General features: G+C 58.6%; 6 protein-coding genes across 10 annotated transcripts; 3 read left to right on the top strand and 3 right to left on the bottom strand.

The window, feature by feature from the left end:
* The first annotated feature begins 282 nt into the window (after positions 1–282).
* TXNIP (thioredoxin interacting protein) lies at positions 283–3,594 on the top strand. Of its 3 annotated transcripts, XM_005533474.3 has the most exons (8): positions 284–718; positions 1,325–1,397; positions 1,488–1,635; positions 1,906–2,008; positions 2,099–2,355; positions 2,454–2,610; positions 2,734–2,882; positions 2,970–3,594. In XM_005533474.3, exons 1-8 carry the CDS (start codon positions 469–471, stop codon positions 3,003–3,005), a joined length of 1,173 nt encoding a protein of 390 aa, XP_005533531.1. In that variant the 5' UTR covers positions 284–468; the 3' UTR covers positions 3,006–3,594. The 3 variants fall into 3 exon arrangements, with proteins under 3 accessions (XP_087924713.1, XP_005533531.1, XP_014117506.1); XM_088068587.1 differs by having other exon boundaries at positions 283–718; positions 1,906–2,355; XM_014262031.2 differs by having other exon boundaries at positions 2,734–3,594.
* Positions 3,595–5,891: 2,297 nt separating this feature from the next.
* Positions 5,892–8,156, bottom strand: POLR3GL (RNA polymerase III subunit GL). Of its 3 annotated transcripts, none has more exons than XM_088068566.1 (8): positions 8,091–8,156; positions 7,462–7,599; positions 7,247–7,376; positions 6,839–6,907; positions 6,695–6,751; positions 6,548–6,615; positions 6,352–6,465; positions 5,892–6,270 (listed from the first exon to the last, which is right to left on the bottom strand). In XM_088068566.1, exons 2-8 carry the CDS (start codon positions 7,579–7,581, stop codon positions 6,184–6,186), a joined length of 645 nt encoding a protein of 214 aa, XP_087924692.1. In that variant the 5' UTR covers positions 7,582–7,599; positions 8,091–8,156; the 3' UTR covers positions 5,892–6,183. The 3 variants fall into 3 exon arrangements, with proteins under 3 accessions (XP_087924692.1, XP_087924693.1, XP_005533546.2); XM_088068567.1 differs by having other exon boundaries at positions 8,126–8,142; XM_005533489.3 differs by lacking the exon at positions 8,091–8,156 and having other exon boundaries at positions 7,462–7,976.
* A 155-nt stretch (positions 8,157–8,311) lies between these two features.
* Positions 8,312–11,487, top strand: ANKRD34A (ankyrin repeat domain 34A). Its single transcript, XM_005533490.3, has 2 exons — positions 8,312–8,899; positions 9,515–11,487. Exon 2 carries the CDS (start codon positions 9,563–9,565, stop codon positions 10,919–10,921), a length of 1,359 nt encoding a protein of 452 aa, XP_005533547.2. The 5' UTR covers positions 8,312–8,899; positions 9,515–9,562; the 3' UTR covers positions 10,922–11,487.
* A 316-nt stretch (positions 11,488–11,803) lies between these two features.
* Positions 11,804–14,242, bottom strand: RBM8A (RNA binding motif protein 8A). The gene is made up of 6 exons (XM_005533475.3): positions 14,139–14,242; positions 13,655–13,714; positions 13,471–13,548; positions 12,762–12,898; positions 12,261–12,397; positions 11,804–11,941 (listed from the first exon to the last, which is right to left on the bottom strand). Exons 1-6 carry the CDS (start codon positions 14,203–14,205, stop codon positions 11,896–11,898), a joined length of 525 nt encoding a protein of 174 aa, XP_005533532.1. The 5' UTR covers positions 14,206–14,242; the 3' UTR covers positions 11,804–11,895.
* A 178-nt stretch (positions 14,243–14,420) lies between these two features.
* Positions 14,421–20,216, bottom strand: LIX1L (limb and CNS expressed 1 like). The gene is made up of 6 exons (XM_005533491.3): positions 19,910–20,216; positions 19,499–19,662; positions 18,447–18,587; positions 17,725–17,820; positions 16,302–16,379; positions 14,421–16,216 (listed from the first exon to the last, which is right to left on the bottom strand). The coding sequence occupies exons 1-6, from the start codon at positions 20,199–20,201 to the stop codon at positions 15,974–15,976; spliced, it is 1,014 nt and encodes a 337-aa protein (XP_005533548.2). The 5' UTR covers positions 20,202–20,216; the 3' UTR covers positions 14,421–15,973.
* A 468-nt stretch (positions 20,217–20,684) lies between these two features.
* On the top strand, positions 20,685–23,521 carry PEX11B (peroxisomal biogenesis factor 11 beta). Its single transcript, XM_005533476.3, has 4 exons — positions 20,685–20,803; positions 21,101–21,228; positions 21,308–21,509; positions 21,963–23,521. Exons 1-4 carry the CDS (start codon positions 20,748–20,750, stop codon positions 22,330–22,332), a joined length of 756 nt encoding a protein of 251 aa, XP_005533533.1. The 5' UTR covers positions 20,685–20,747; the 3' UTR covers positions 22,333–23,521.
* Positions 23,522–23,530: the final 9 nt, after the last annotated feature.

Consider the following 23,530-nt stretch of genomic DNA (forward strand, 5'->3'; position numbering starts at 1 on the left):
GCTGCCTCCCGTCCTCGCTCCCCATTGGCTCGCCTAGCTGTCACTCCGCCTCCTTCCTGCCCGCCCCATTGAACACGCGCGGCTTTCCTTCACACGCTGTCCACGCTCCGCAGCCGGTGCTCTGATTGGTCGGCGCTGCTGTAAACAAGGCAGCGGCAGCCAATGGGCGCGCTGATCACGCGAGCAGCACGCCTGGCCACGCGCGCTCGGCGTGGCGGCCCCGGCAGCAGCGGGCGCGGGCGGCGGAGGGTGGGGCTGCCGAGCCTATAAAAGGCAGCGGCGGCAGCCGCTCTCGCAGAGCGTTGAGGTGCTGGGGCTGAGCGGCTTCTGGGGACTTCGGAGCGCTTCAAAACAAAGCGTTCGGTCGCTTTTTTTGCCCCGGACTTGCTTGGCTCGGGCGACTTTTGTTGCTCCACGGGGATAAAGCGTCGCAGCCGCTGCTTTGTGCGTCCCCGTACTGTCCCAGCCATGGTGATGTTCAAGAAGGTGAAAAGCTTCATGGTGGCTTTCAGCGAGCCCGACAAGGTCTATTGCAGCGGGGACAAGGTGGCCGGACGTGTGCTGGTGGAGGTGGCCGAGGTGACCCGTGTCAGCGCCGTCAAGGTGTTGGCATGCGGCGTGGCCAGGGTGACCTGGGCCAGGGGCCCGGCCCAGTGCCGGCAGGAGATGGAGTACCTGCGCTTCGAGGACGTGCTGGCGCTTGAGGAACAGCCCACGGGTGAGGACACGGGGCTGGAGGGGGAGAAAGGGTTGCCTTAAACACCGGTTCATAACCCTGACCCAGGGCTTGGCCACATGGCGGTTGTGGTGGGGCTGGATGGGGGCAGAGGGTTTGGGAGGGGACAAAGACACAGATCCCTGGGATTGGCCACGTTGGTGCTGTGGGTCCTAGTGGAGCTCCTTGACCACCAGGACAGAGTTGATGCTGTGGAAAAATGACCAAATCTAGGAAAACGTAGGAACATTGGAAGGTTTGGCCAAGTCAAGTTGAAGTTTTGGAGCTAAAGGACAAAATCAGAGCCTGGGGAACTCCTGTGGTGTGTTTTGACTCCACAGGGGTTGGTAACATTGGTGGCACAGTAAGGGAGTGGCACAGGATCACACCCTGGGGCTGGAGCCAGGAGATAAGGGGGAGCTGGAGGTGGGGTGGAGCCCGTGAGACACTGTGTTCTGCCCCGGGGGCTTGGGGTGTTGGTGAGGTGAAGTGAGCAGCATGGAGAGAACACGGGGTTCTGAGGGTGTGGACAGATGTTACCCAACACCCTTAGAATGGAGGATCACCCAGGAGCTCCATCTGATGTTTCCCTCCCCTTCTGTCCTCCAGATGAGGATGGCTCCGTTATCCTGAGACCTGGGAACAAGTATGAGTACAAATTTGGCTTCGAGCTGCCCCAGGGGTGAGTATGAGACGGCACCCACCCCTGGGGATGGAATTAAATTGGAAAATCCATGTTTGGGCTCTGGAGTGACCCCCTGTATGTCTGTAGGCCACTGGGCACCACGTTCAAGGGGAAGTACGGCTGCGTGGATTACTGGGTGAAGGCATCTCTGGAGCGTCCGGCCTGCCCCACACAGCAGATTAAAAAACGCTTCGAGGTGATGGATCCTGTGGATGTGAACACCCCCGAATTGCTGGTGAGCCCCAAGTGCTCTAAAGGCTTGGGGGAAAAGCCCTTGGGGAGGATCAGCCCAACCCGGTGGCATCTAGGTGTCTTTAATCAGATCTGGTCTGAGTGGGATTAAGTGTGAGATTAAGGAGTTCTGGATAATTCCAGAAATTGACACTGGGCGGGGCCTGTTCTGTACTCCAGGGGAATTGGAGGGTTGGCTGCAAAAGGGGAAGGAAGGGTGGAGGGTGGGAAGGACAGGATGGGGCCAGTGTGTGACCGTTGCCTCTCTCTGCAGTCTCCAGTTGCAGCCAAGAAGGAGAAGAAAGTGTCATGTATGTTCATCCCGGACGGACGTGTGTCTGTGAGCGCCCAGATCGACAGGAAGGGCTTTTGTGAAGGTGAGGACTGCTGGGAACAGGGAATTGGGAGTGGGGAAATCAGTAAGGAAACTGCTGACATGCCTAATGTCTGGGTCCTTTCCTTGGCAGGCGATGAGATCTGTATCAATGCGGACTTTGAGAACACCTGCTCGCGCATCGTGGTGCCCAAGGCAGCCATCGTGGCCAAGCACACGTATTTGGCCAATGGCCAGACCAAGGTCTTCTGCCAGAAACTCTCCTGTGTTCGTGGCAATCACATCATCTCTGGTACCTCGGAATCCTGGCGTGGCAAAACCATCCGTGTGCGGAAGCTCAAACCCTCTATCCTGGGCTGCAACATTCTGCGTGTGGAGTATTTCCTGCAGGTGAGTGGGGAATCCCCTCATCCTCCCCCTCATCTTCCTCCTTACCCTGGGGGTCTTCACCCTTTCCCAAACACCCCTAAATCCCGGCTCTCCTGCAGATCTATGTCAGCGTCCCAGGCTCCAAGAAAATCATCCTGGAGCTGCCACTGGTCATTGGGAGTCGCTCGGGCATTGGGAGCCGCAGCTCCAGCATGGCCAGTCAGACAAGTTCTGAGATGAGCTGGGTGGACCTGAACCTCCCAGATGCTCCAGAGGGTGAGTGGAGCAGGATCCACAGCATGGGATCCCTGCGTGGTGGGATCACAGTGTGGGGAGCCCCTAAGTGGCTCGGGGGCTGCACACAGGTGAGCTCACCAATCCCTCCCTGCATTCCCACAGCCCCCCCGTGCTACTTGGACATCGTTCCCGAGGATCACCGGCTGGAAAGCCCCACCACACCACTCCTGGATGATCCCGATGGATTTGACAGCCCCATCTTCATGTATGCACCCGAGTTCAAGTTCATGCCCCCCCCCACGTACACGGAGGTGAGCGCGGCGCCGGCACGGGACGGGCCAGGTGGATCTGGGATCACCTGCCTGGATCCCTCACCTGCTTCCTGCTCCGTCGCCCAGGTGGATCCCTGTGTCGCCAACAACAATGTCCAGTGAGCACCACCCCGGCGGGTTGCTCCCACTTTTCTGGACTTGGCTCCGTGTGCCACATGCCTGCAGCACGTCTGGCCCCACACCTGGAGGGGAAGTGCACATTCCCATGGAACTGCCACATTCCCGAGGAACTGCTGCATTCTCGAGGAACCACTGTTGCAGGGCCATCCTGGGCACCCCGGCACTCTGAGCTGGCAGAGAAGCCGCAAAGACTGGGGGGAGACAAGGCAGATCTGGCTGGAAAAGGGCTGGAAAACCTTGGCTGTCGTGACTCTTGGAACACACTGCCTGTCCTTGCCCTGTCATGACTTGTGATGGGCAGGAAATTCTGGTTTTAACTAATTCCATCCTAATTCTGTAATTCTGGGTGCTGCTCTGGCTGCCCTGCACTCCCGCTGAGAGAGGGGGACACTGTGACATCGTGAATCCGTCCTGTCGCTACACAAACCTGTTTTTGTGACCGGCACCTTTTGTACTCTTCAGTTTTGTACATAGTATTTGGGGGGGCGTGGGGGGGAAGCACAAAAATGCAAGTTTTGTACCTTTGTGTGGCCCCTGGGGGGCAAAGTTTGTAATAAACAAATGAAATGGTGCCTTTCGTGTATCTCTCACGGGTGGGAGAATGGTAGAAACCCCTTTGGCGTGGGGATTTGACCTTATTTTCCCAATTCCTGTGTTTCTGGGAGCAGCTCTGGGGCAGGGTCTCCTGTTTTTTCCAGGGGAAAAAGCAAAAAGCTGAGAAGTGGACCACGGAAGGGAACCTGAAGCACAGAGAGGTTGAAACAGGCTTAGGGGGGTGCAGAGCAGGGAAACTGAGGTGGGGGGGGAGTGTTCCTGCTGTTCCTGCCTTTTTTTGGCACTACTGTAAGAGGCCCCCTGGCTGACTCTTGGGATGTGGCTGAAAGGTGCTGGTGTTGCAGAACAAGGCCATGACCTTGGCTCTGTTTCTTGCTCTCTTACCCACTTGGAACCCCCCCAGCCTGCTCTGCCTCCCCTGCTGGCCCCCCCAGCCTTATTCTCATCTGTGCTTCAGTTTTCCTTTGGCACTGGAGCCGCTCTGGCTCCTGGCCAAGGAGGCAAAGGGTCATCCTACTCTGGACCAGGCATGGGCTGGGCCGAGAGGGCTGGGGGGGGGCGGGCATAGGCAGCCCAGGGCCTCCCCCAGAGTAGGGCGAAACTGCCAGCCCCCTGCTGGAGACCCTACAGTAACACCCCCCTGAAATAATTGATTTTCCCCCCTGGAGAAGGCCCTGGAAGAGCCAGCACCACCCTCCAGGCTCCCCCCCCTCCCCCCCGCCCATGGGGGCTGAACCCTGCACTCACCCTGCTCCCCTCCCCAGTTTACAGCTCTAATTAACATAATTATTAAGGCCATAAACTTCCCCCACCATTCCTCTGCCAGAGGAATGTTTGTGTCAGAACAGCTCTGAAGCAGGGTCCACACAGATCTGGCAGTTCAGTCTGACCCACCCTGGTTTTTGGGGACCCCCCGTAGTTTGGGGACCCCCCCCACTCCCTGACTCTCGGTCTCTGATCCATGCTGGCTCCGGAGCTTCCTGACGAATTCCAACTGGGCCAAAGGGTAAACTGGGAGCACTGGCAGGGGAGAAGTGAGAGCCTTCTAGGGCTGGAATGGGGTGGGAATATGGGATGGGCACAGGGTGGAAGCACCAGGGGACCCACGGAGGTGGGACAGGCCCCAGAATACCGGGAAAACTGAAACATGCGGCTGACAGGGGTGACACGAATCCAAGGAATTAGGGCATCTCGCCCCGTCCCAAATCCTTCCCCAGGCTGGGGGGGGGGTGGGGAGGGGTAGATCCCACCCCCTGAAAGCACTGGGGGCTACAGATGAGGGTCCTATGGTTCCCACACACACCTGGAAAGAAGGGAGAAAGAGGGAAACAGGGATAAAAAGGGGGGTGGCATGGGAGCAGCTGCAAGTCCACAACTGCCGGAAGGTTTGTGGCCTCAAAACAGGAACCAGTCTGGGGGGGTGGAGAGGGGGCCAGCATGTGATGCTCATGTGAGCAGACTTGCCCCTGGCCTGCGGCACAAACACACCCCCTCCGAGAAAAAACACTCCTTCCTCCAAAAAAAACCCCACATTGCCTTTCCCCAAAACACTTCCCCTCCACCAAACACCTTTATCCCCCTGAAAACACTCCCTTCCCCAAAAGAGCCATTTCTCTCCACCAAAAAAATGCCTCTCCCCCCGAAAAACCTCCCCCCCAAAAATCCACCTTTCCTCACTTCAAAAGCTCATCCCTGAAAAAAACTCTTTCCCTCCCCCAAAATCCACCTTATCCTCTAAAACCCGTATTATTAAATACACCTTGCCCCTCCAAAGAAAACCTCCCCCACAATAAACCAAACTTTCCTCCCTCAAAAATGTACCTTCTATTTGAAAATACCTTTCCCTCCCCAAAACTATACTTTTACTCCCAAATAACCCATCTTCCCACACAAGAAAAAACTTCTCCAAAAAAATATACCTTTCTCCCCCAAAAAACTTTATCTCCTGAAAACCACTTTTTCCACCCAAAACCCGACCTTCCCCTCTCCATAAAACCTTTCCTCCCAAAATACCACCTTTCCCTGGTAACCCCCTTACCCAACCCCCCACACAAAAAGCACCCAGAGCTGAACCAGAAATACCAAAATCCGCTTCAATCAACGCAAAATTTGATTAAATTGTTTAATTAGAAAAGCACAAAAGTTAAAAGCTGCTGTAAAAGGGGGGGGGGGGGCGGTCAGAGGGGGGCCAGGGCACGTTTGCTGACTCCCCATCACCAAAACCCACCTCAAAACCAGGCCCCCCCTCCCCGCCCCCCGGTATGGCCCCACCCCGGTACGGCCCCACCCCCCGGTATGGCCCCACCCCCGGTACGGCCCCGCCCCCGGCATGGCCCCGCCCCCGTGTGGCCACGCCCCCCAGCGGGCCCGGCCCACCGGCACCACCTGGTGGCGGCGCGCGGGGGATGACGGGAGATCCCGCTGCCCCAGAGGGGCGAGAGGGGGTCCCCACTGTCCTGTGGGAGGAGCAAAGGGTCCCTGCTGTGGCAGAAGCGTGGGGGAGTCCCCGCTTTCAAGGTGTCCCCGCTGCTGGAGGAGGGTCACCACTCCCGGAGTTCCCCACAGCCTATGGGGTGCAGGCTCTCGCGGGTACCCGCTCTCGGGGTCAGTACACCGCCTCGTCGCCGTTATCATCGCTATCGGGGCCGAAGCTCTCTCCATTATCAAAGTAGGACAGGACGTAGTCAGTCTCCTGTGGGGGGACACGGGGGAACACAGTGGCACCTGGGATGTCTCCAACCCACCAACCGCCCCAGGGTGCTCCCCCTTCCACCTCTTCGTGCTCCTCCTCATCGTACTCCTCCTCCTCCTCCTCCTTTCCCTCTTCTTCCTCCTCCTTCTCCTCTTCCTCCTCTGATGTCACCTCCTCCTCCTTCTTCTCCAGGCTCTGTGTAGATCAGGGGAGCATTACCGGGGGGAGACACTCTAAAATGCAGCCAATAGGGACACCCCCACCTTCACCTCGCTACCTCCAGCTTCTTAATAGTCTCCTCCTTGTCAAGTGCCACGTGTTGCTTGGGGACGAGGGGAGCGGTCCCTGGGGGGGCAAAGGGGACTGTCAGCCCCCAGGGGAAAAGAGGGGACACACGGGGTGTGGGCAAGAAGGGGTCACTCACTGCCTTTCCGCAGCCGCCGCACCCGGATCTTCAGCTCCCGTGGGAGCCGCCTCCAGTCTGGGGGCCAAAGTGGGAGGTTGGTCAGCCTCCCAGCCAACCCCACGTCCCCATGTTCCACCCAGGTCCCCTCCCGTGTCCCCCCACCTGGGTTCCAGTCGATGGCACTGTCCACAGGGTTGGAGAGCTGGTACTTGTCTGAGTAGCGCTCGATGTCTGCGGGGGCAGCGGGGGGGAATGTAGGGAAACCCTCTGGGGGGACTTAGGGGACACCCACCCCGGGGACACCAGTGGGGCCCACATGGGGGTGGTTGATGGCACGAGGTGGTGCAGCTGGGGGGAATAAAATGGGGGAAGAAGAAACAAAATGGGAGGGCTGGGGGGTCCCAGCCTGGTGGGGTGGGGGTGAGGAGGCTGAGGGGAATGACAGCGCTGGAGCAGCAGGGTGGACAATGGGGATTGGGATAGGCTCCCTTTCAAAGCCATTCCCGCACCTCCTCTGCATAGGGGCACACAGGAGGGTCAGGATCCACACCGCCCCCTCCTCCCCGGTACCTCTGCGGGGTGCCCCCGGTTTGACGAAGTAGGGGAGCCCCCTCATGGCCCTGCGCAGCTCCTGCTTCAGGGCCAGCATGTACTCGCCCTCCTCGCCCCCGGGCAGGGGCGCGGCGCGGCGCTCCAGGGCCTGGGTCGGGGGCACGGATGTGATAAGCATGTCAGTGCTCAACCCCCGAGGGGCCTCCGGACCCCCAAAGCCCCGGAGGACTCACCGGGAAGAGGGGCGAGGGCTGCAGCGTGGGCGGGGGCAGCGCGTCCCCCTTGCCGATCCCCACGGCCTCCACGTTGAACGTCATCTGCCCCCGGCCCCGGCCGCGGCCCCGGCCCGCCATGCTGAGCCCCAGGGACCGCTGGGGACAAGGAGGGCACGGTGACACCTCCATCCAGCTCCCTCCTGCCCGGTCCCGGTGGTGCCCCAAGTCCAGTCCCCGTCCTTTCCCTCCTCCCCGCGGTCCCGCTCTCCAACCCAGCTCATCCCTCGGTCCGGTCACGGTGCCTCTCTCACTCACTCGATCCCAGTCCTCCCGGGTCTGATTATCCTCCGTCCCGACTCCTGGTCCCCGATCTGATCCCGGTATTCCCCCACAGTCCCGATTCCACCCCTTTCTTGGTCCCGGTGCTCCCCGGTGTCGGTTCTTTGCCCTCCCGAAAACTGGTCCCGGTCCTGATCCCAGTCCCGGTGTATCCCCCTGGTCCCCGTTCCCGTACTCCCCATCTCTATCCCGATGTCCCGTCTCCGTGCACCACCCAGTGTCGATGGTTCCCCCCCGTGGCCCCCGGTCTCTATCCCCGTTCCTGGGTCCTCCCGGTGGCCCTCCCGGTCCCGATGTCCCCCTCGTACCCCCGGTCCCGGTGCCGCCCCCCCGCGCCGCTCACACCGCGCGCATGCGCAGTCGATCCCCACGTGTACCCGCCCGCCGCTGCCCCGCCCCGCGCAGAGGGGGTGGTGCTTGGGCGCGAGCCCCGCGCTGATTGGTGGGACATATGAGGGGCGGGGCCTAGAGCGATATAAATGGATGGCCGGGGTGGGGGAGCCGGTTGGGAGAAGGGGGACGCAAAAGGTCCCTCTGCTCCCCACGCTCTGACTCCCCAAGCCCCCTCCCCTGGGGTAGCTTGGCCCCCCGGTACTAGAGTCACCCTGGCCCCCAGCCCCGCTGTGCTGTGCCCCCAGTGCCGCTGCCCCACGGCCCCCAGCCCTACCGTTTTGGAATCCCCAGGACCGCCGCCTCCCGGCCTCCCCCGATGTCCGATGCTCCAGGGCCCTCAGCCCTCCTGCACGGCGACCCCCAGTCCCGCTTCCCCATGGCCCTCAGTCCTGCTGGACTGTGACCCCCCGTCAAGCTGCCCCACGGGCCTCCGACAGCCGCCTGTGCCCCCCAGTCCCCGGTCCCCTCTCCTCACTCCCACGCAGGGCCGGGCGCTGGATGCGTCGTGGGTGATTCATCTCGCTCCAGCCCCCCCGCGCCGGCAGCTGCCAAAAATAGCGCTGAGGGGGGGGGGGGGGGGACCCTCCACATCACCTCCCGCCTCCCCACCTTACCGGCGGCAGGCCCGGATGGCGGCCACGGGCCTCCGTCCCCAACACCCCCGTCCCCGGGGCCGTGGGAACCGGGACCCGGAGCAGAGGGACCCCACGCACCAGTTGCCACGGTAAAACTGGGATGGAGAGGGGCTGGATGGGGGATCCCCACTGCGGGGGACATAGTGCGGGGGGGGGGGGGTGGTGGTGGTGGGACAGCCCCCAGGCCCGGGCTCGGGGATGTCTCGCTGAGGGGACTGGGAAGGTGGTGGATTCTCCCCCATTTTCCCGGCTGGTCGGAGCAGGATGAGCGGCCGTCGCCATGGGAACCGTGCAGGCAGGGATGGGGTGTGGACAGGGATCAGGGTACCGGCAGAGATGGGGGTACGGGCAGGATATAAGAGTACAGGTAGGGATGGGGTTGTGGGCAGGAGAAGCAGATGGGGAAAAGGGAAGAGAGGGAGAAGGACGAGGAGGGGGTGCAGAAAGGGATTTGAGGAATGTGAGGAACTGCCGGCAGGGGCAGGTGTGGTTTGTGGGTGCGGGCAGGGGGGACGTGGGTGAGTGACACAGGCTGGGGGGCTCGGCCCCGCGGGATCCCTCCGTTGCCAGAGAAACTGAGGCAGGGAGGGGGGGACACCCCTTCCTGGGGCACTCCAGGGTGTCACCCTGTGTCCATCCTGGGAGTGGCCTTTGCCTATCCCGGGGGATTCGGGGGTCTCACCCCGCGTCCTGTCCCCTTGCAGAAAGCGAGTGCCACCCCTGTCCCTGCACGCCGTCCTGTGAGTCCGGCCATGCCCAGCCCTGTCCGCCGCCCCCCCAGCGCCGCGGTGCCACTGGGGCTCCCCATGATCCCGGCGGAGGGTTCGGCGCTGCTGCGCGCCGTATCCCAAGGGAAATTCCGCCTGACCCGGCTGCTGCTGGAGGGGGGAGCCTACATCAACGAAGGCAATGCCGCGGGCACGACGCCGTTGATGGCAGCGTGCCGTGCCGGCTACGCCGACCCGCCCGAGCAGCCGCGGATGGTCCAGTACCTTCTGGAGAACGGCGCCGATCCCAACATTCCCGATAAATCCGGGAAGACGGCGCTCATGCACGCCTGCGCCGAGCGCGCCGGCCCGGCCGTGGTCGCTATGCTGCTGGCCCACGGCGCCGACCCCAGCGCCCGGGACTACGCGGGCGGCTCTGCGCTGCTTTACGCCTTGGAGCGCGGGGACCGGGAGACGCTGCAGGTGCTGCTGGACGCGTGTCGGGAGCGCGGGCGCGACGTCATCATCATCACCTCGGCCACGTCTCCCCGCGGCACCAAGACCACCCGGCAGTACCTGAACTCGCCCCCGTCGCCCGCCCTCTGCGCGTCCCCCTCCCAGGTGCAGGTGCGAGCGGCGGCGTCGCCGGGTGCCAGCGCGAGGGACGAGGAGCGCGACGTCTTCCGCTTCCCACCTGCGGCTCCAGGCGCCGCTTCAGAACCATCCCGGGCCGTGCCCAAGCGGCAGCTGAAAAGGCTCAATTCGGAGCCCTGGGGGCTGGCGGTGCCGGGAGTGGAGGGGATGCGGGGATACTCCGAGGGGAGCCTGGAGGGGACACAGGGACCCCCAGAGGGAGCACGGAGAACCTTAGATGAGATATGGGGACCCCCGGAGGGGACACGGAGACCCTTGGAGGGAACACGAGGCCCCTCAGAAGGTTCGTGGGGTTCCCCTGAGGGCCCACGGGGGCCCCTGGAAGGGACGGCAGCCCCCCCGGAGCGGCTGGCGGTGGGGCTGGAGGGGCTGCACTTGCGCCCGCGCCGGCACAGCGTGGAGGGGCGTGAGGTCTCAGGGCTGCCAGGAGTCAGCTGGGCTGAACGGGTGCCCCCCGTCGCCACCCCAGGGCGTTGGGCCCCAGCCCCCGATCCTCCACGGGGCAAACCCCTGCGCCGGGACCCCCCCAATCCTGAGCTAGCCACTCCCGGGCCGCTCCGGCACCCGGCTGGGCTACTGGAGCGCCGTGGCTCTGGAACGTTTCCCCTGGAGCCCCCCGGGCCGGGGAGGGCCGGGCTGCTGCCTCCGCTGCCCCCCCGAGCACTGCTCCGCCGGCATTCCATGCAGCCAGAGGCCTTGCGGCATCTCGGAGCCTTCTGCGGGGGGCTGGGTCGCGAGCCTGTCTCTTAGGGGCCCCCTAGGGATATGGTGAACCCCCAAGCCCAGGACCCCTTCGGGAAGGCCTCATGTGGGTGGTGGCACTGTTTGCTCTGAACCCTGCTGTGGGTTAACTCTTCCATCCCTCTGCTGGCACAAACTCTGCACGACCCTGAATTTGGGGAGCTGGTGAGTGCATTCCCAACTCCCAGCCCCCTCCCCCCCCCCACCCCGGTATCCTCCTCCTGTTCCTGCCTCATTCTCCCAGCAGCTTTTTCCCCCAGACCCATCGCTGGAGGTCCCCAGGTTCTGGCAATAAAGGCCCCAGTGTAGATCAGTGGCTCTGAGTGGGAGGGGGGCACATCTGTGGGCTTGGGGACACAGGGGACAGTTGGGGGGTGCAGCTGGATGCTGGCACAGCCAGACACCAGCACATGTGGCCACAGGGACCCCATTGGGTCCCCCCAAGCTGCACAGCTGTTGCTTCCCAATGCTAGTTTTAAAGGAAAAAAGGGTTTCCAAGACCTGAGTTGTTCTACTGCCAGGCTGGGAGGGATCCTCAGGATCCTTGGGGATCCAGCAGCCTGGATGGGGAGGGATTTTAGGGAAAGGGCCATGGGAGGGGCTGGGGAGTTTTAATGAAGGACAAAGAAAAAGAAGACAAACTTAGACAAAAACTTATTATTGAACAGAAAACAAGGAATTCCCAGTGGGATAAATGCCATGGGAGATTTAGGGACCATTTGTCTGAGGCATGGAAAAAACTCCTGGTATGTACTGGGATATGGGGCTGGGAGGGATCACCCCAAACCTGAGGGAAATCTCCCCAACCCCCAGAGGCTGCTGCTTCCCTCATATTTGTCCTTTGAAAACAATAAAATTCCATAAAACACAAATTTCCCCAGGGATGGAGCTGGTTTGGCTCCTTGAGGCTGTGTACAAACCCCTGTTTTCCCAGTTTCCCCCAGCATGGACTTGGAACACAAATGGGTGGAAGTCTGGATCCATCATCGGCGGCGCCGGTCCGGACTGCGGCTCCGCCGGCGTCCACCCCTGGAAAACCGGGAAGAGGTGGGTAAGGGTGTAAGGGAAAAGGAGATAAGGCAAGTAAAAAAAGAAGGGGGAAAAGGGAAGGAAGTGGGAGGAAATAGGGAAAGGGTGGGGAAAGGGAGGGAAAAGGGTACAGAAAATGAGGGAAATGAGAGGTAAGGAAGAAGTCTAGAAGGACGGCATTTTGGGGTGTTCATCCCTATTTAAACCTTGCCCCTCATAATGGTGCATGGAATGCCCCCCATTCCTCTAGCCAAGGGTTCCAGTGCTCCCACAGGTTCCTCCCATTACCAGCTCCTGGAATTCCCAGGAATTCCCTCACCTCCTCTTGCCCTTGGGGGGGCCTCGGACGAAGCACCAGTCAACGCTGACCGGCTGCCCCATGAGCTCCTGCCCATTGAGCCCCTCCATGGCTGCCTGCGCCTCCTTGTACGTCTCATACTCCACCAGCGTGTAGCCCTGGGATGGGATAGACTGGGAATGAGCCTGGACACCAGGGGAACTCCCAGCTCAGGTTTGGGGTGCATGGACCTCCTGACACCCTGGGTTTAGGAATGGGAATGAGCTTGGGCACTGGGAACCCCAAGCTCACTCTGGGGTTAGGACCAGGAATGAGAATGACCCCAGGCAATGGGGGAATCCAGCTCACAGCCCAACTCCCAGCTTGGCTGTGGGATGCAGGGACCTCCCAGTAAGTCAATTCTGAGATGCAGGGACTCCCATGACCCCCAGAATTGGCTCGGTTTTGGGGTGCACCTCCCAGCCTGGAGCCTCCCCCAAGCTGAGATGGAGTCTGGGGATCCCCACAAATGCTGCCCCCCACCTTTAAGTATCCTGTGCGCCGGTCCAGGTTCAGGTGGATGTTCTTGATCTCCCCGAATTCGGCGAATCGGTCATGCACATCCTCCTCTGTGGCCTCCTCGTGCACCCCTGTCACAAACAGGATCCAGCCCTCCACGGCTGGGCAGTAAAAGGGGGTGTCATGGAGCTGGAAATGGAGCTTCCCCCCAGAATCTCTTGCCTTGAGAAGGGGATGTGTAGCCCCCCCAGGCTGAGATTTGGGGGTTGACCCAAAAGTGATCCTGGGAAGGTGGGAAAGAATCATCCCAGCATGGCCCCAATTCCTCCTCCTTCTGGTGGTGGGTCCCAGGAAAGGGTCTGTCACCCAAAATCACTTCTTTTTCACAGCTAGGAAAGGGAGATGGGAGGCCCAGAATCCACAAATCCTGGGTGAGGCTCAGGGGGGCTGAACCCCAATCCAGAACCCAGAACATCTGTCCCCCCCTATTCCCCCTCCCTTCCATGGGGAAAGTGCCCCTGGTGACACTTGGAGACCGTGGGGTTCTCGGGAAGGAGCATCTCCCCCAAATTTCCCCATTCCCAACTTGAGAAGGGGATCTGGAGCTGGGGTTTGCCCTAAAATAAATCCTAGGAATGAGGAAGAGGAAGGGATTGTCCCAGCAAGGCTGAGCCCTGACCCGGAGTTGCAGAGCCCCCATGAAGCCCTCAAGGTCCCCAGTGTCCCCCCTCACATCTCTGTGGCCCTGGCTCATCGCCATCCTGCTCGACGCTGTCGTAATCTTCGCGCACCCGAGCGCGGGATCCTTCCTCTGGAAAGGAAGGAAAACAAGGTAAGAACGGGGCCCCCAAACTTCAGGGTCACCCAGCCCCTCGCAGAGCACCATGGAAGGAGTTCGGGGGTGTTGTGGGGCCTACCTGAGCCGAAGCCGCGGCCCTTCCGCTTCTTGGCCTTTTCCTTCAGCTTGTGGATGCTCTCTGGTGGGAATTGCAGGGAGGGACCGGGATCATGGAGTCAGCAGGAGCAAGGAGCCCCCCCCCAGATGAACAGGGACTCCTCATCCTGGCCGGGAAAGGCCCCCCTGGGCTGGGCAGGACACCCTGGACACCCCCGGGAAAGACAGGACAGTCTCCCCATAATGGGAATGACCTCCCCCAGGCTGGACAGGACCCCACGAGTTCCTCCGGCCCAGGAATGGTCCCATGAGCCGGGAATAAGTCCCCAGCGCCGAGCAGGAGCCCCCAACCCAGGCCGGGAATGATCCGCCCCCTGCCGGGGCTGTCCATGAGGCCGATGGGGTTTGGGGACGCGGGCAGAGCGGCTCCGCTGAGCCCGGGCCCGCCTGGATCGGTCGGCGGAGCCGCTCTGGGTTGGACGGTATCGCCGCAGCCCCGCGCTCACCGTCGCCATCCTCGTCCATAGCAAAATCCTCTCCGCCCGCCTCATGAAGATCCAGCACGTCCGCCATCTTGCCCAGGATACCGGGGCACGCCGGGAACGCGCCGGAAGGGCCGCCATAGCGGGAGGGTGCGTGGCGGAAGTGCCCGTTCAGCCATGCTGAGAAGGTCACGGCCGCCGTACTGGGACGCTTCTCTTCGCCCCGGGGATCCTGAACCCCGCACCAGGCGGCTCAGGCGGCTGTTGGGTACGACCGGCCTCACAAAATGAGCAAGACGACCAAAGTTAACCAAAATTGCTGGGTTTATTGTATAAAATCCACAGCAGTGTTTATCCCGCCCGATTTCCTTAATTCCACTGCCTCAACAGGGAGCACAACTTTCTCCATACCAAGAAAACTTGAATTTAATTTTACACCTTCCAAGGAGATCCGGAGCCTCCAAACTGGCACCTCAATCCCACAGGCAATGGGATATATGGGATATCCGGTTTCTTTCTTTTTTTTTTTTTTTTTTCTCTTCCACCACGATGGAACTGCCAAAATCCTGCCGAACCTGTTTACTTGGAGCATAAAGAAGCCACCGGAAGAGCTGGAAGGAGCTTCAGGGATTCCCTTACGTGCGGAATCAGGGGTATAAATTGCGGGATTAACTCCATGTTATTCCTAAATCAAATTTTTTCCAATATTTCAGGAAAATTACACACACACACACACACCCCCCTATCCCTTTTAAATCCCATTTCCGGCCACATCAAACGTTAATAGGTTGTAGAAAGTATAAAAAATATATAAACCCCCAAAACAGGCTCATTAGGATGCGGATATAAAAATGGGGTATCTACAGATAATGGAATTGTTCCCATTTTATCTTAAAACAATGATTATTGATGGAATATCCTGTGGTCAGGTAGAGGGAAGAAGGAGGGTGGGAATAGTGGAATCCGAAGGGTTTAAGAGGATGATAAGAAGTGGGAAAAGCTCTAAACTGGGGTGAAAGAAGGAATTCTGGCTTGGAATTTAGCTTGTATTTCCAGTCTGCTGGGGAAAAGGGGAGTAAGATTGAAATTTCCATGGATACACTGACATTTTCTTGGGTGAACTTAGAGCTGTTTGAACAATTCCATGTCATAAAAGGGGTTTTTAAAGCTAAATATAGTCTAAATTCCATATGGAGATGTATACAAGAGATATTGAACGATTAGTGAAAATCCCTGCCTCATTCACAAACTCCACTTTTCCAAGTTTCCATGAAAAGGCCAATGCTAATGTTGGGCTACAGACGGGGCAATTCCAGGGGGAACTGCAGATCCTGCTGTGCTTGGGGCTGGAATGCTGCAGGCTGATCCCAGGTTTAATTCCAAACTGCACTTTTCAATCCCTTTGGATATTGCATTTGTTGGCATTCATTTGGATTTAATTAAAGAGGTTATCAAAGAGGTTTAATTGATCCCTTTCTGCTACAGGAGGGAGGGGGTGCCAGGCATTGGATCCAACGGGCTTTTCCAGAGGAAACACTGGATTCCATGGAATCCCACCTGCTCCAGTAACAATGGAGGAGTGCAGAGAAGACAAAACCTGTGATTTGAACCCTGAAAATAAGGGACAGAAAAAAATCCATATGGAATGAGGAATTTCCAGGGAATAAGGAGTTCTCAAGGGAATAAGAAATTCTCTAGGGAATGAGGAGACTGAGGACCAGCTCTAAAAAACAGGATGAAACTGCTAAAATCTATTCAGGAGCTTTTTCCCTAAATTTCTTTCAAATGTGCAAACGGGCTGGGACTCAGGAAAGGGTGTTGGGAGCACTGGGAAGGATCCCAGGGCGGGATCCTGGGCTTCAGCAGCCGGAGGAGTGTGCTGAGCCCAGCTGGCCAGCTGCCAGCAACAGGATGTCCTTCTTCTCCTTATGGAATCGCAGCTCCTTCCCAGCCAGCCGGGCCTCATCCAGCTCCCGCTCCGTGGCCGCCAGCTCCCGGGAAAGTGCACCCGGAATGTTCTGCTCCCGGTTCACCCAGTCCAGGGCCATCTGGTTCCGGATGTCATCGTCCAGAGCACGGTGGGAATAGTGAGCCAGGACTTCCTGGTGGGAAAGGGATGCAGGGTGAAACTTAGGAGTGGGAAGGAGCAGCAGGATCAAGGTGGCCCCGGAGCAGCCCCGGACTCACCTGGCGTGAGCACTGGCGCTCCCGCATGGCCTTCAGGCTCCCGTTCCAGTGCAACAGCTGGAAAACCGTCATCAGCTCCTGGGACAGCAAGTGGGAGGCACGATGAGAGCACATACAGGACCAGGATCATGGAATCATGGGGTAGGGCAGAAGGGACCTTGTGAATCACCTGGAGCCCAGGGGGTACACTGGACACCTGTCTGGGTGTCACTGAGCCCCTTCTAACTTGGCCTGGAGCACTTCCAGAGATGGGGCAGCTTCCCTGGACATGGATTCATCCAAAGGCACCGCCAGCACCAGGACACTGGGGCAAAATTCCCTGATTAATCTGGACTACAACGGAGACAGAGCCTCCAATACTCCCTGTGCCCTGGGAATTCTGTGATTCTCTTCTCCAAGATGAACCAGCATCAGCACCAGGTACAATTCCAGGTTTTCCAGTGATTTCTCCCTCCAGGCCACACAAATTATGCTCAAAAACTGGGACCTGTTAGGCTTCCCAAACCCAGATGGACCTGGGAATCTTCATCCCAGAGTCTCCATCTGCGAACAGGGCCCTGAACATAAACACCACTTGTCTGTCACCCTGGAGAATTCCCATACCAGGGAAAGGAGCCAGCAGAGGGGTTGGAAAAGTACAGAATTCCAAACACAGCCACATTCCAAAGCTGGATTGTAACCCTGGAGCAGTCACACCCAGATTTCTCTTCTAATGAAAATCCAGCTCCAGTGATGTGTGCTCCAGAGTCATTCCCAGTCCCTACCCAAGGCCAAGTTGAAATTAAAAGGATTCAGGAATCTCAAGGAACTATTGGAACAACATCCTGGGATGGACAGGGAGTTCCAAACCTGATTTCCCTGGCACTACTCCCATCTGTTTCTTCATAAAGGCTGGATTAAAGCCCAGAGGACTCTCCATTCCCAGCTGTTCTCCTAATCTCAATCCATGTTCCAGAACCTTCCCTTGGCAGCTCAGACTTCCCATTGTCCAGATGTTCTTCTCAGCCACATTCCCATGGGATACAAGAATAGTCCTGTGGTTTGGGGGAGTGTCATGATGTCACTGGCTCCCAGTTCTACAATCCAAGTGTCTTTGGGGGAAACATTTTCCCATCTTTCCATGTGAGAGCTCTTGCTTCCCTGTTTTCAGGGAGAGGATGAACCCCACTAATTAACTGGACTACTGCAATTAGGACATTTGGAGGTAGCACCTGGAAACATCAGTGACAGTGAGAAATCCAATTCCAAGGACTTTGCACCTAGTACCCTGAATCTGACCAGAATCAGAAGGAAACCCTGAGTTCATTTTCCATAGAAAAGACTAGAAATGCAGCTGGGAGATCAACCCAAATATCCTTTAACCAAATCAGGAATGGGACCTGGGTAGATCAGGAACAGTATCTGCAAAAACTGGAAACAGTACCTGGAACTCCAGCATAGATTTTCCCTTGTTGGACTCCAGCATGAAGCGGAAGGCCCCGATCCCAGTGTTGGGATTATCTGCCTCTTCTCGATTGCCCTGCAGAGACATTCCAGACAGGAGGTGCCATTCCCACCGGATCTGCTCCTATCCCCACTGCACCATTCCCACTCCCAGAAATCCCAGTGGGATCGAGGAGAGCCTGATGCCAGCACAGGCTGAGTTGTCGCACTCTTATCCAGGTGATCCAGCCTCGACCAAATGACATGGGCCACTCTGGCACTCCCTGGACAAATCTGGGGCAGTACCTTAGGATAAATTTGGCTCTCCTGGAGCAGCAAATGCCCTGGGAACAGGATTTTTCCTGCACTGATTCTAAGGCTTTCACAACACCCTGGAGACCACAGAGCACCATGAGCCGCATGGCAAGAATTCCCTCTGAGATAATCAGAGCAGGAAAGGGAGAATGCAAAGCTCCCAGTGATAGGAACTAAAATTCCTGGAAAATCCTTGGTTTAAGGAAAACTAGTGGATGTGACAACCCTGTCATGGAACAGCCAAAAAAATCCACAGCCTTGTTATCCCACCTGGGATTGCAGCACAAAGAACAGAAGAATGAGAGTTAAGCTACACTTAAAATCCTAATACTCCATCAAACCCCCCCACCAAGGAGTTCTTATCCACTCTTTGAGGCTTTTCCTGGGGTTTTCCATCCCCATCCTCACGTTGAAGGATGCCAGTGCCTCAGAGACACTCTTCTCGATGAAGTCGTCAGTGATCCGGCGGGAAGGGTGCTCGTTGAACACGGAATTCATCAGCGCAATCTTGGCTGCGCTCCGGCGTGCCTCAGCCTTAGTGGGACAGAACTGGGGACACATAGCAACAGTCAGGACATTCCCAGGATACCGACACCCCCTGGACCACCAGGAATGGGAACTGAGCAGGGGTGGAATTAGGAAATCATGCTCCCAGAATCAAAAGAGGTTCAGAAACTCCCATTGCATTGTCAATTAATTAATTACCTCAAACCCAAACTGCTCTGGAATTCCCCCAAAGACCGGGATTTTGGGATGGGATGACCCTGTGGCTGCTGCAATTGTTTCCTTTGGATCCATGTTCCCAACCATGAGAAAGGGCAGGAACGAATGTGGAACACAGGCAGGATTTGATGGGACATTGGGACTTAAATCTCTTTAGGTCGGGAATTTTCCCAGGAGGGGTGAAGGAATGGATTCCTCCGGTGGGATGTTCCCGGCCCACAGCACAGGGTTGGAATTGGATGGTGTTTAAGGTCCTCTCCAACCCAAGCTATTCCAGGACCCCATGACCCAACGCTCTGATTTGATTTCCAGAGTCTTTTGGCATCCGGAGAAGAGGTTTTGGGACAAATCCTGAGCCCCAGCGGAGGAATATTCCTCTACCAGTTTAAACCTCTGCCTAATTCTGGGAAGGAAAAGGAAGGATCAAATCTCGGGAGAAGGAAGATCAGATCTCTTCCCTGATATCCCATCTCCTACCTCAGCACTAAGGTGCAAGTGACCAGAATAGGGAATAAAGGACACAAAAAAAGCATAATCCACAGACAAATCTTCCCAGATTGGGATCTGGTGGGGATTTACAGGCCAGGAGCAACTTGCAGTTAAATTTCTTTGGAACTAAAGATGTTTAGAGCCAGATGCAGGGGCTGGAATCGGCAGAATGCCCGCACAAGGAGGAGATATTTGGGAAACGATTCCCGTGGGGTCCGGGCGAAGTATTCCCAGGATCGGGATGGTACCTGGAAGCTGCCGAAGCAGCTGCCGCCGGGCAGGGTGACATAGCAGACGTAGGGGGGGCTGGCGGCCGGGACCATCTCGTAGAGTACCAGGGCGCCGTTGCGCAGCTCGGCCCCGCGCGACTGCTTCATCTGCCAGAATTCCTGCAGCGCCTCCACCACGTTCACTGCCGGACACAGCCGGGAGAACCGGCGGGAAGAGCCCCCAGGATTGGCATGGCAGGGTGGCAGTGGGGCACGGAAAGAAGGAAAAGGGGCAAGGGGAGAGGGCGAAGGGCATGAAGAAGGAAGGAAGTGGGGCATGGAAATAAGCAAAAGGAACACGGAAATAAGGAAAAGTGAGAAAAGTGAATAAGGGAAAATTGACCTCCCCCGGTCCGTCGGCATCCCCCGTTCCCCCCTGGTTCCGCTCACCGCGGCCGTAGCCCTGGGTGTGTTTGGCGAAGCTCCGCACCACGGCCTCCACCGCCTCCCGCAGAACCGCAGGCGGCCCGGGCACGGCCCCGGGCCCCGTCCCGGGGGGCGCGGGGGGGCCCTGCAGACCCAGCGGGGGCGGCGGCGGCGGGAGACCGAGCCCCGGCCCCAGCCCCGACGCCGTTCCTGGTGCCGGTCCTAGCCCCGCGGGGGCCCCGGTGAGGCCGGGCCGGGCCCCGCGGGGTCCGGCACCCACCCCGGGCTGCAGCCGCTGAGCCCGCACCGCCTCCATAGCCGCGCTCCCTACCCAGCACTGCACTGTCAATCAGCGCCGCTCCGCGCCCAGCAGCCCAATAGAAGCGCCGGATCGGGGCGGCGGAGGCGGGGAAAGAATCAGCAGGCCAATCACAACGCGGTGCGCGGTTTGCGGGGCGGGGACAGGGCGCGGCGCACTCACCCACTAACACAAATAGCGGTGTGTGGTCGTGGGGCGGTAAGAGGGCGGGGATTAGAGGTCTCATTGTCCAATCGCGCTGGGGTTTGTTACATTGACAGGCGAAAAGTCGAATCAAAATGCAGGAAGCACAAAAGAGCAGAGATGGCGGTACTGGATGACAGCCACACTCTTATTGATCAGCAAAAGCAATTAACTGCAAAAGAAACCAATCAAACTCTTCGACACAGATTTACAAGCTGACACTACAGCAGTCGCCCATTCATGGAGTCTGTTTTGGTATAGGAGTGGGCGGAACCGCGCACAGCCAATGGGAACGAGCCGCGGTGGTTATAGGAAGTGACGCTCGGCCGGGCTCGGGAGAGCGGTCGGGGCCGCCCCACCATGGAGGCCTGGGTGCGCTTTAGCGCCCAGAGCCAGGCCCGGGAGCGTCTCCTCAGGTACAGCTTCGGCTCCCCAGGCCAGCGGGCAGTCGCGGGGGGCCCGGGGCAAGGGGGTAGTGGAGGTTCGGAGGGGGCGGTCACGGGAGCAGGGGGGATGGCGGAGAGCCCGGGGAGGCGGGGGGGGTGCGGTCACTGAGACCTCGGAACCCGAGGAGGAGGGTCGCGGGTTCCCAAAATCCTGGGGCGGCGGGTGGGCCGTCCCGGATGCCTTAGAGCCCAGAGAAGGGGGGTCTGAGGCCCCGGGCTGATATCCCCAGTGGTCCGTGCCCCTCCTGACTCCATCATTGTCCCCAGGGCCGCGCAGTACGCCTGTGCCTTGGCTGGGGCCGCGCTGAGCCGCTCCGGGAACGGCTCCGAGGGCAGCTCCGGGACCCTGAGCCGCCTCCAGCACCTGGAGGCTCATCTGAGCCTGGGCCGCAAGCGTGAGTGGGGGGGATCAGGGTGGTTTTGAGGGGGAACATGGAGGGCCCCCCGCTGACCCCTTCGTGTCCCCTCCTGCAGTGCTGCGCTTGGGGGGCTCGGCCGAGGCCCTGGGAGTGGCCCAGCGCTCGCTGCATCTACCCGACCCTGTCCTGCGCTTCTGCCTCACCCTGTCCCACCTGAACCGTGCCCTCTTCCTGGCCTGTGATAACGTCTTGTGGGCCGGGAAAACCGGGATTCTGCCTGGCCTTGCCACGGACAAGTGGAGCCAGAGGTCCTTCAGGTGAGTGAGGTGGGGCATTTGTGGAATGAAGGTTGGAAAAGCTTCCTCAGGTTTGTTGGGTGAGCGGGGCAGGGAGGTCAGATTGCCAAGGGAGAGCAGGGAGTGACAATTCCCCTGAGGAGAATAAGGATAGGAATTCCCAAGGGAGGACAGGGAGTGGAATTACTGAAGGAGAGTAGGCAATGAGCTCCCCAAGAGAAGGAAGAGAATTAAATTCGTCCAGGGAGAGCAAGTGATGAGCTTCCAAAGAAACAGGCCTTCTGAGGGAGACTGGGCAATGGAGTTCCTGAGTGAGGGCAGGGAATGGAATCCCTGAGCTCCTGAGAGTGGGTTCCTGCTGGCTGAGCGTGACTTTTCCATTCCCCCAGGCATTTCTGTCGCTGTTGGGAGTGGCTAGAGGCTTCTGCTGCCGCTGTTTCCCACTCTCCTATCTCTGCTCCCTGTTTTTCCCAGGTATTACCTGTTTGCTCTGGTGGTGAACCTGAGCCGGGATGCCTACGAGATCCGGGTGCTGCTGGAGCACGCAGAGGCAGCCAGGAAGCGTGGGAAGAGCCCGGAAAACAGGCCCCAGCTCCAGGCTGATGGTAGGATCCAGCGTCTCTGGCTCCACCTGCAGCTCCAGCTGCAGCTCCTTCTCCAGGTGCTCCGGGACAACCCCCCACTACTGCTGGACCTGCTGCGGAATGCCTGTGACCTGGTGATCCCGCTGGAAAAGCTGGGGCTGTGCCGGAGCAGCCCAGGCATCGTGGGATTCTGTGGCCTCGCCTCCTCCGTGCTCTCCATCCTCACCATCCTCCATCCCTGGCTCAAACTGAAGCCGTAGTTATCCCAGGGGCTTCCTTGGGATGTTTGGGAATCCTGGGGGCTTATCCCAGGGGCTGTGACACCTGGAGCTGACTAGCTCATTCCATTCCCATCATTCCTGACTCCTTGGAGCCACAAGGTTCCAGCATTGGATGCAGCATTGGATCCCACAGGGACATCAGCTCCCAAAATGTGTTTCTCCCCACTGACTTTTCCAGCAATTTTGGAGGTTCAACATTCCCCCTTTCTGTCTGGGAAGCGCCTTTGACATGGAGCCAACTAATGGGGAATCTTTGGGGCTGGAAAATGTGGATTGCTGGGGGCTTCTCATGGTTTTTGGTGGGGTGAAGCCATGGGTTTGGGATGAATCTGATGCCAGATAGCGTATCCAACCCCAAATTGTTTGGGCAATTTTCCTGCCTTATAAGAAAGCTGAGTGCAGGGAGAAGGGAATGGGAAGAATGGGTGTCAGGGATAAATCCATGGCTTTTGGGGGGAAATTCAGGCAGGAATTTGCTCTCCTGAACCTTCCGTGAAAGCCCAGGGGAAGGAAGTGACTGAAGTGAGTTGCGTCAAGCTGGGGGGGATCGCTCCCAGCATTCCCATAGGGATTTCCCTCCACTGGAGAATACTGAGGGGACTTGGCATGCTGAGTGCTTCCCAGGAGATCCACCTCCCTTCTTCTGCCCAGAGCTGCACAGATCCACCCTGGCTGCACTTCCCTTCCCAGCTATCCTGTTCGGTGGTGTTTTTTGGGAAAAATCAGAATGTGGCTGGCTCTCTGTTGGGATTCCCTGCACCCGGTATTCGTGGTGCTGCTCCCTCACTGAATTCCCTTTTTCCCTGGATTCTGAACCCTGGATTGCGTGTGGCCCCAACCGAGTTCTGATGCCTGTTACCTGGACTGAGGGACACACTGGGAGCTGGGAATTACTTAATTCCAGAGGCAGATTGTCCTTGGACCTGTCCCTGGGAGAGCAGGAACGTCCTCTTGAAGGTTTTTTGGGAGCTCTGTACTGAAATGCCACCCACTCCTGGGCCCATCTGGACTGTGCCAAAGGCTTTTTCCTGGAAAAACCAGGCATTGAAGGCTTTGGAGCAGTGTGTATCCTAGTGGGAATTGGGATGGGGGGGAAGCACTCCAGGGGATCCCACAGAGTCAGTGTAATTAATTAATTAATTAAATTATTAAAGTGCAGCAGCCTCCAGTCCCCGTG

This window comes from Pseudopodoces humilis, chromosome 31 (genome assembly GCF_049639895.1).
Source record: "Pseudopodoces humilis isolate 2021_Gansu_Grassland_sample_001 chromosome 31, ASM4963989v1, whole genome shotgun sequence".
NCBI lineage: Eukaryota > Metazoa > Chordata > Aves > Passeriformes > Paridae > Pseudopodoces > Pseudopodoces humilis.

What these genes read in the sequence shown, in the direction of transcription:
- TXNIP (XM_088068587.1), top strand. Translation starts at nt 469, where the DNA reads ATGGTGATGTTCAAGAAGGTGAAAAGCTTCATGGTGGCTTTCAGCGAG. An exon ending in GGCTTCGAGCTGCCCCAGGG is followed by an intron (nt 1,398 to 1,487) that starts GTGAGTATGAGA and finishes GTATGTCTGTAG; the next exon opens with GCCACTGGGCACCACGTTCA. An exon ending in CCTCCCAGATGCTCCAGAGG is followed by an intron (nt 2,611 to 2,733) that starts GTGAGTGGAGCA and finishes GCATTCCCACAG; the next exon opens with CCCCCCCGTGCTACTTGGAC.
- POLR3GL (XM_005533489.3), bottom strand. Translation starts at nt 7,632, where the DNA reads ATGGAGGTGTCACCGTGCCCTCCTTGTCCCCAGCGGTCCCTGGGGCTC. An exon ending in TGCCATCGACTGGAACCCAG is followed by an intron (nt 6,752 to 6,838) that starts GTGGGGGGACAC and finishes TTTGGCCCCCAG; the next exon opens with ACTGGAGGCGGCTCCCACGG. An exon ending in GCGGCGGCTGCGGAAAGGCA is followed by an intron (nt 6,616 to 6,694) that starts GTGAGTGACCCC and finishes TTGCCCCCCCAG; the next exon opens with GGACCGCTCCCCTCGTCCCC.
- LIX1L (XM_005533491.3), bottom strand. Translation starts at nt 20,201, where the DNA reads ATGGAGGCGGTGCGGGCTCAGCGGCTGCAGCCCGGGGTGGGTGCCGGA. An exon ending in CACCCAGGGCTACGGCCGCG is followed by an intron (nt 19,663 to 19,909) that starts GTGAGCGGAACC and finishes TGTGTCCGGCAG; the next exon opens with TGAACGTGGTGGAGGCGCTG. An exon ending in GCTGCTTCGGCAGCTTCCAG is followed by an intron (nt 18,588 to 19,498) that starts GTACCATCCCGA and finishes ATGTGTCCCCAG; the next exon opens with TTCTGTCCCACTAAGGCTGA.
- ANKRD34A (XM_005533490.3), top strand. Translation starts at nt 9,563, where the DNA reads ATGCCCAGCCCTGTCCGCCGCCCCCCCAGCGCCGCGGTGCCACTGGGG.
- RBM8A (XM_005533475.3), bottom strand. Translation starts at nt 14,205, where the DNA reads ATGGCGGACGTGCTGGATCTTCATGAGGCGGGCGGAGAGGATTTTGCT. An exon ending in GGGCCGCGGCTTCGGCTCAG is followed by an intron (nt 13,549 to 13,654) that starts GTAGGCCCCACA and finishes CTTCCTTTCCAG; the next exon opens with AGGAAGGATCCCGCGCTCGG. An exon ending in TGAGCCAGGGCCACAGAGAT is followed by an intron (nt 12,899 to 13,470) that starts GTGAGGGGGGAC and finishes TTTACTGCCCAG; the next exon opens with CCGTGGAGGGCTGGATCCTG.
- PEX11B (XM_005533476.3), top strand. Translation starts at nt 20,748, where the DNA reads ATGGAGGCCTGGGTGCGCTTTAGCGCCCAGAGCCAGGCCCGGGAGCGT. An exon ending in GCCCGGGAGCGTCTCCTCAG is followed by an intron (nt 20,804 to 21,100) that starts GTACAGCTTCGG and finishes CATTGTCCCCAG; the next exon opens with GGCCGCGCAGTACGCCTGTG. An exon ending in TGGAGCCAGAGGTCCTTCAG is followed by an intron (nt 21,510 to 21,962) that starts GTGAGTGAGGTG and finishes TGTTTTTCCCAG; the next exon opens with GTATTACCTGTTTGCTCTGG.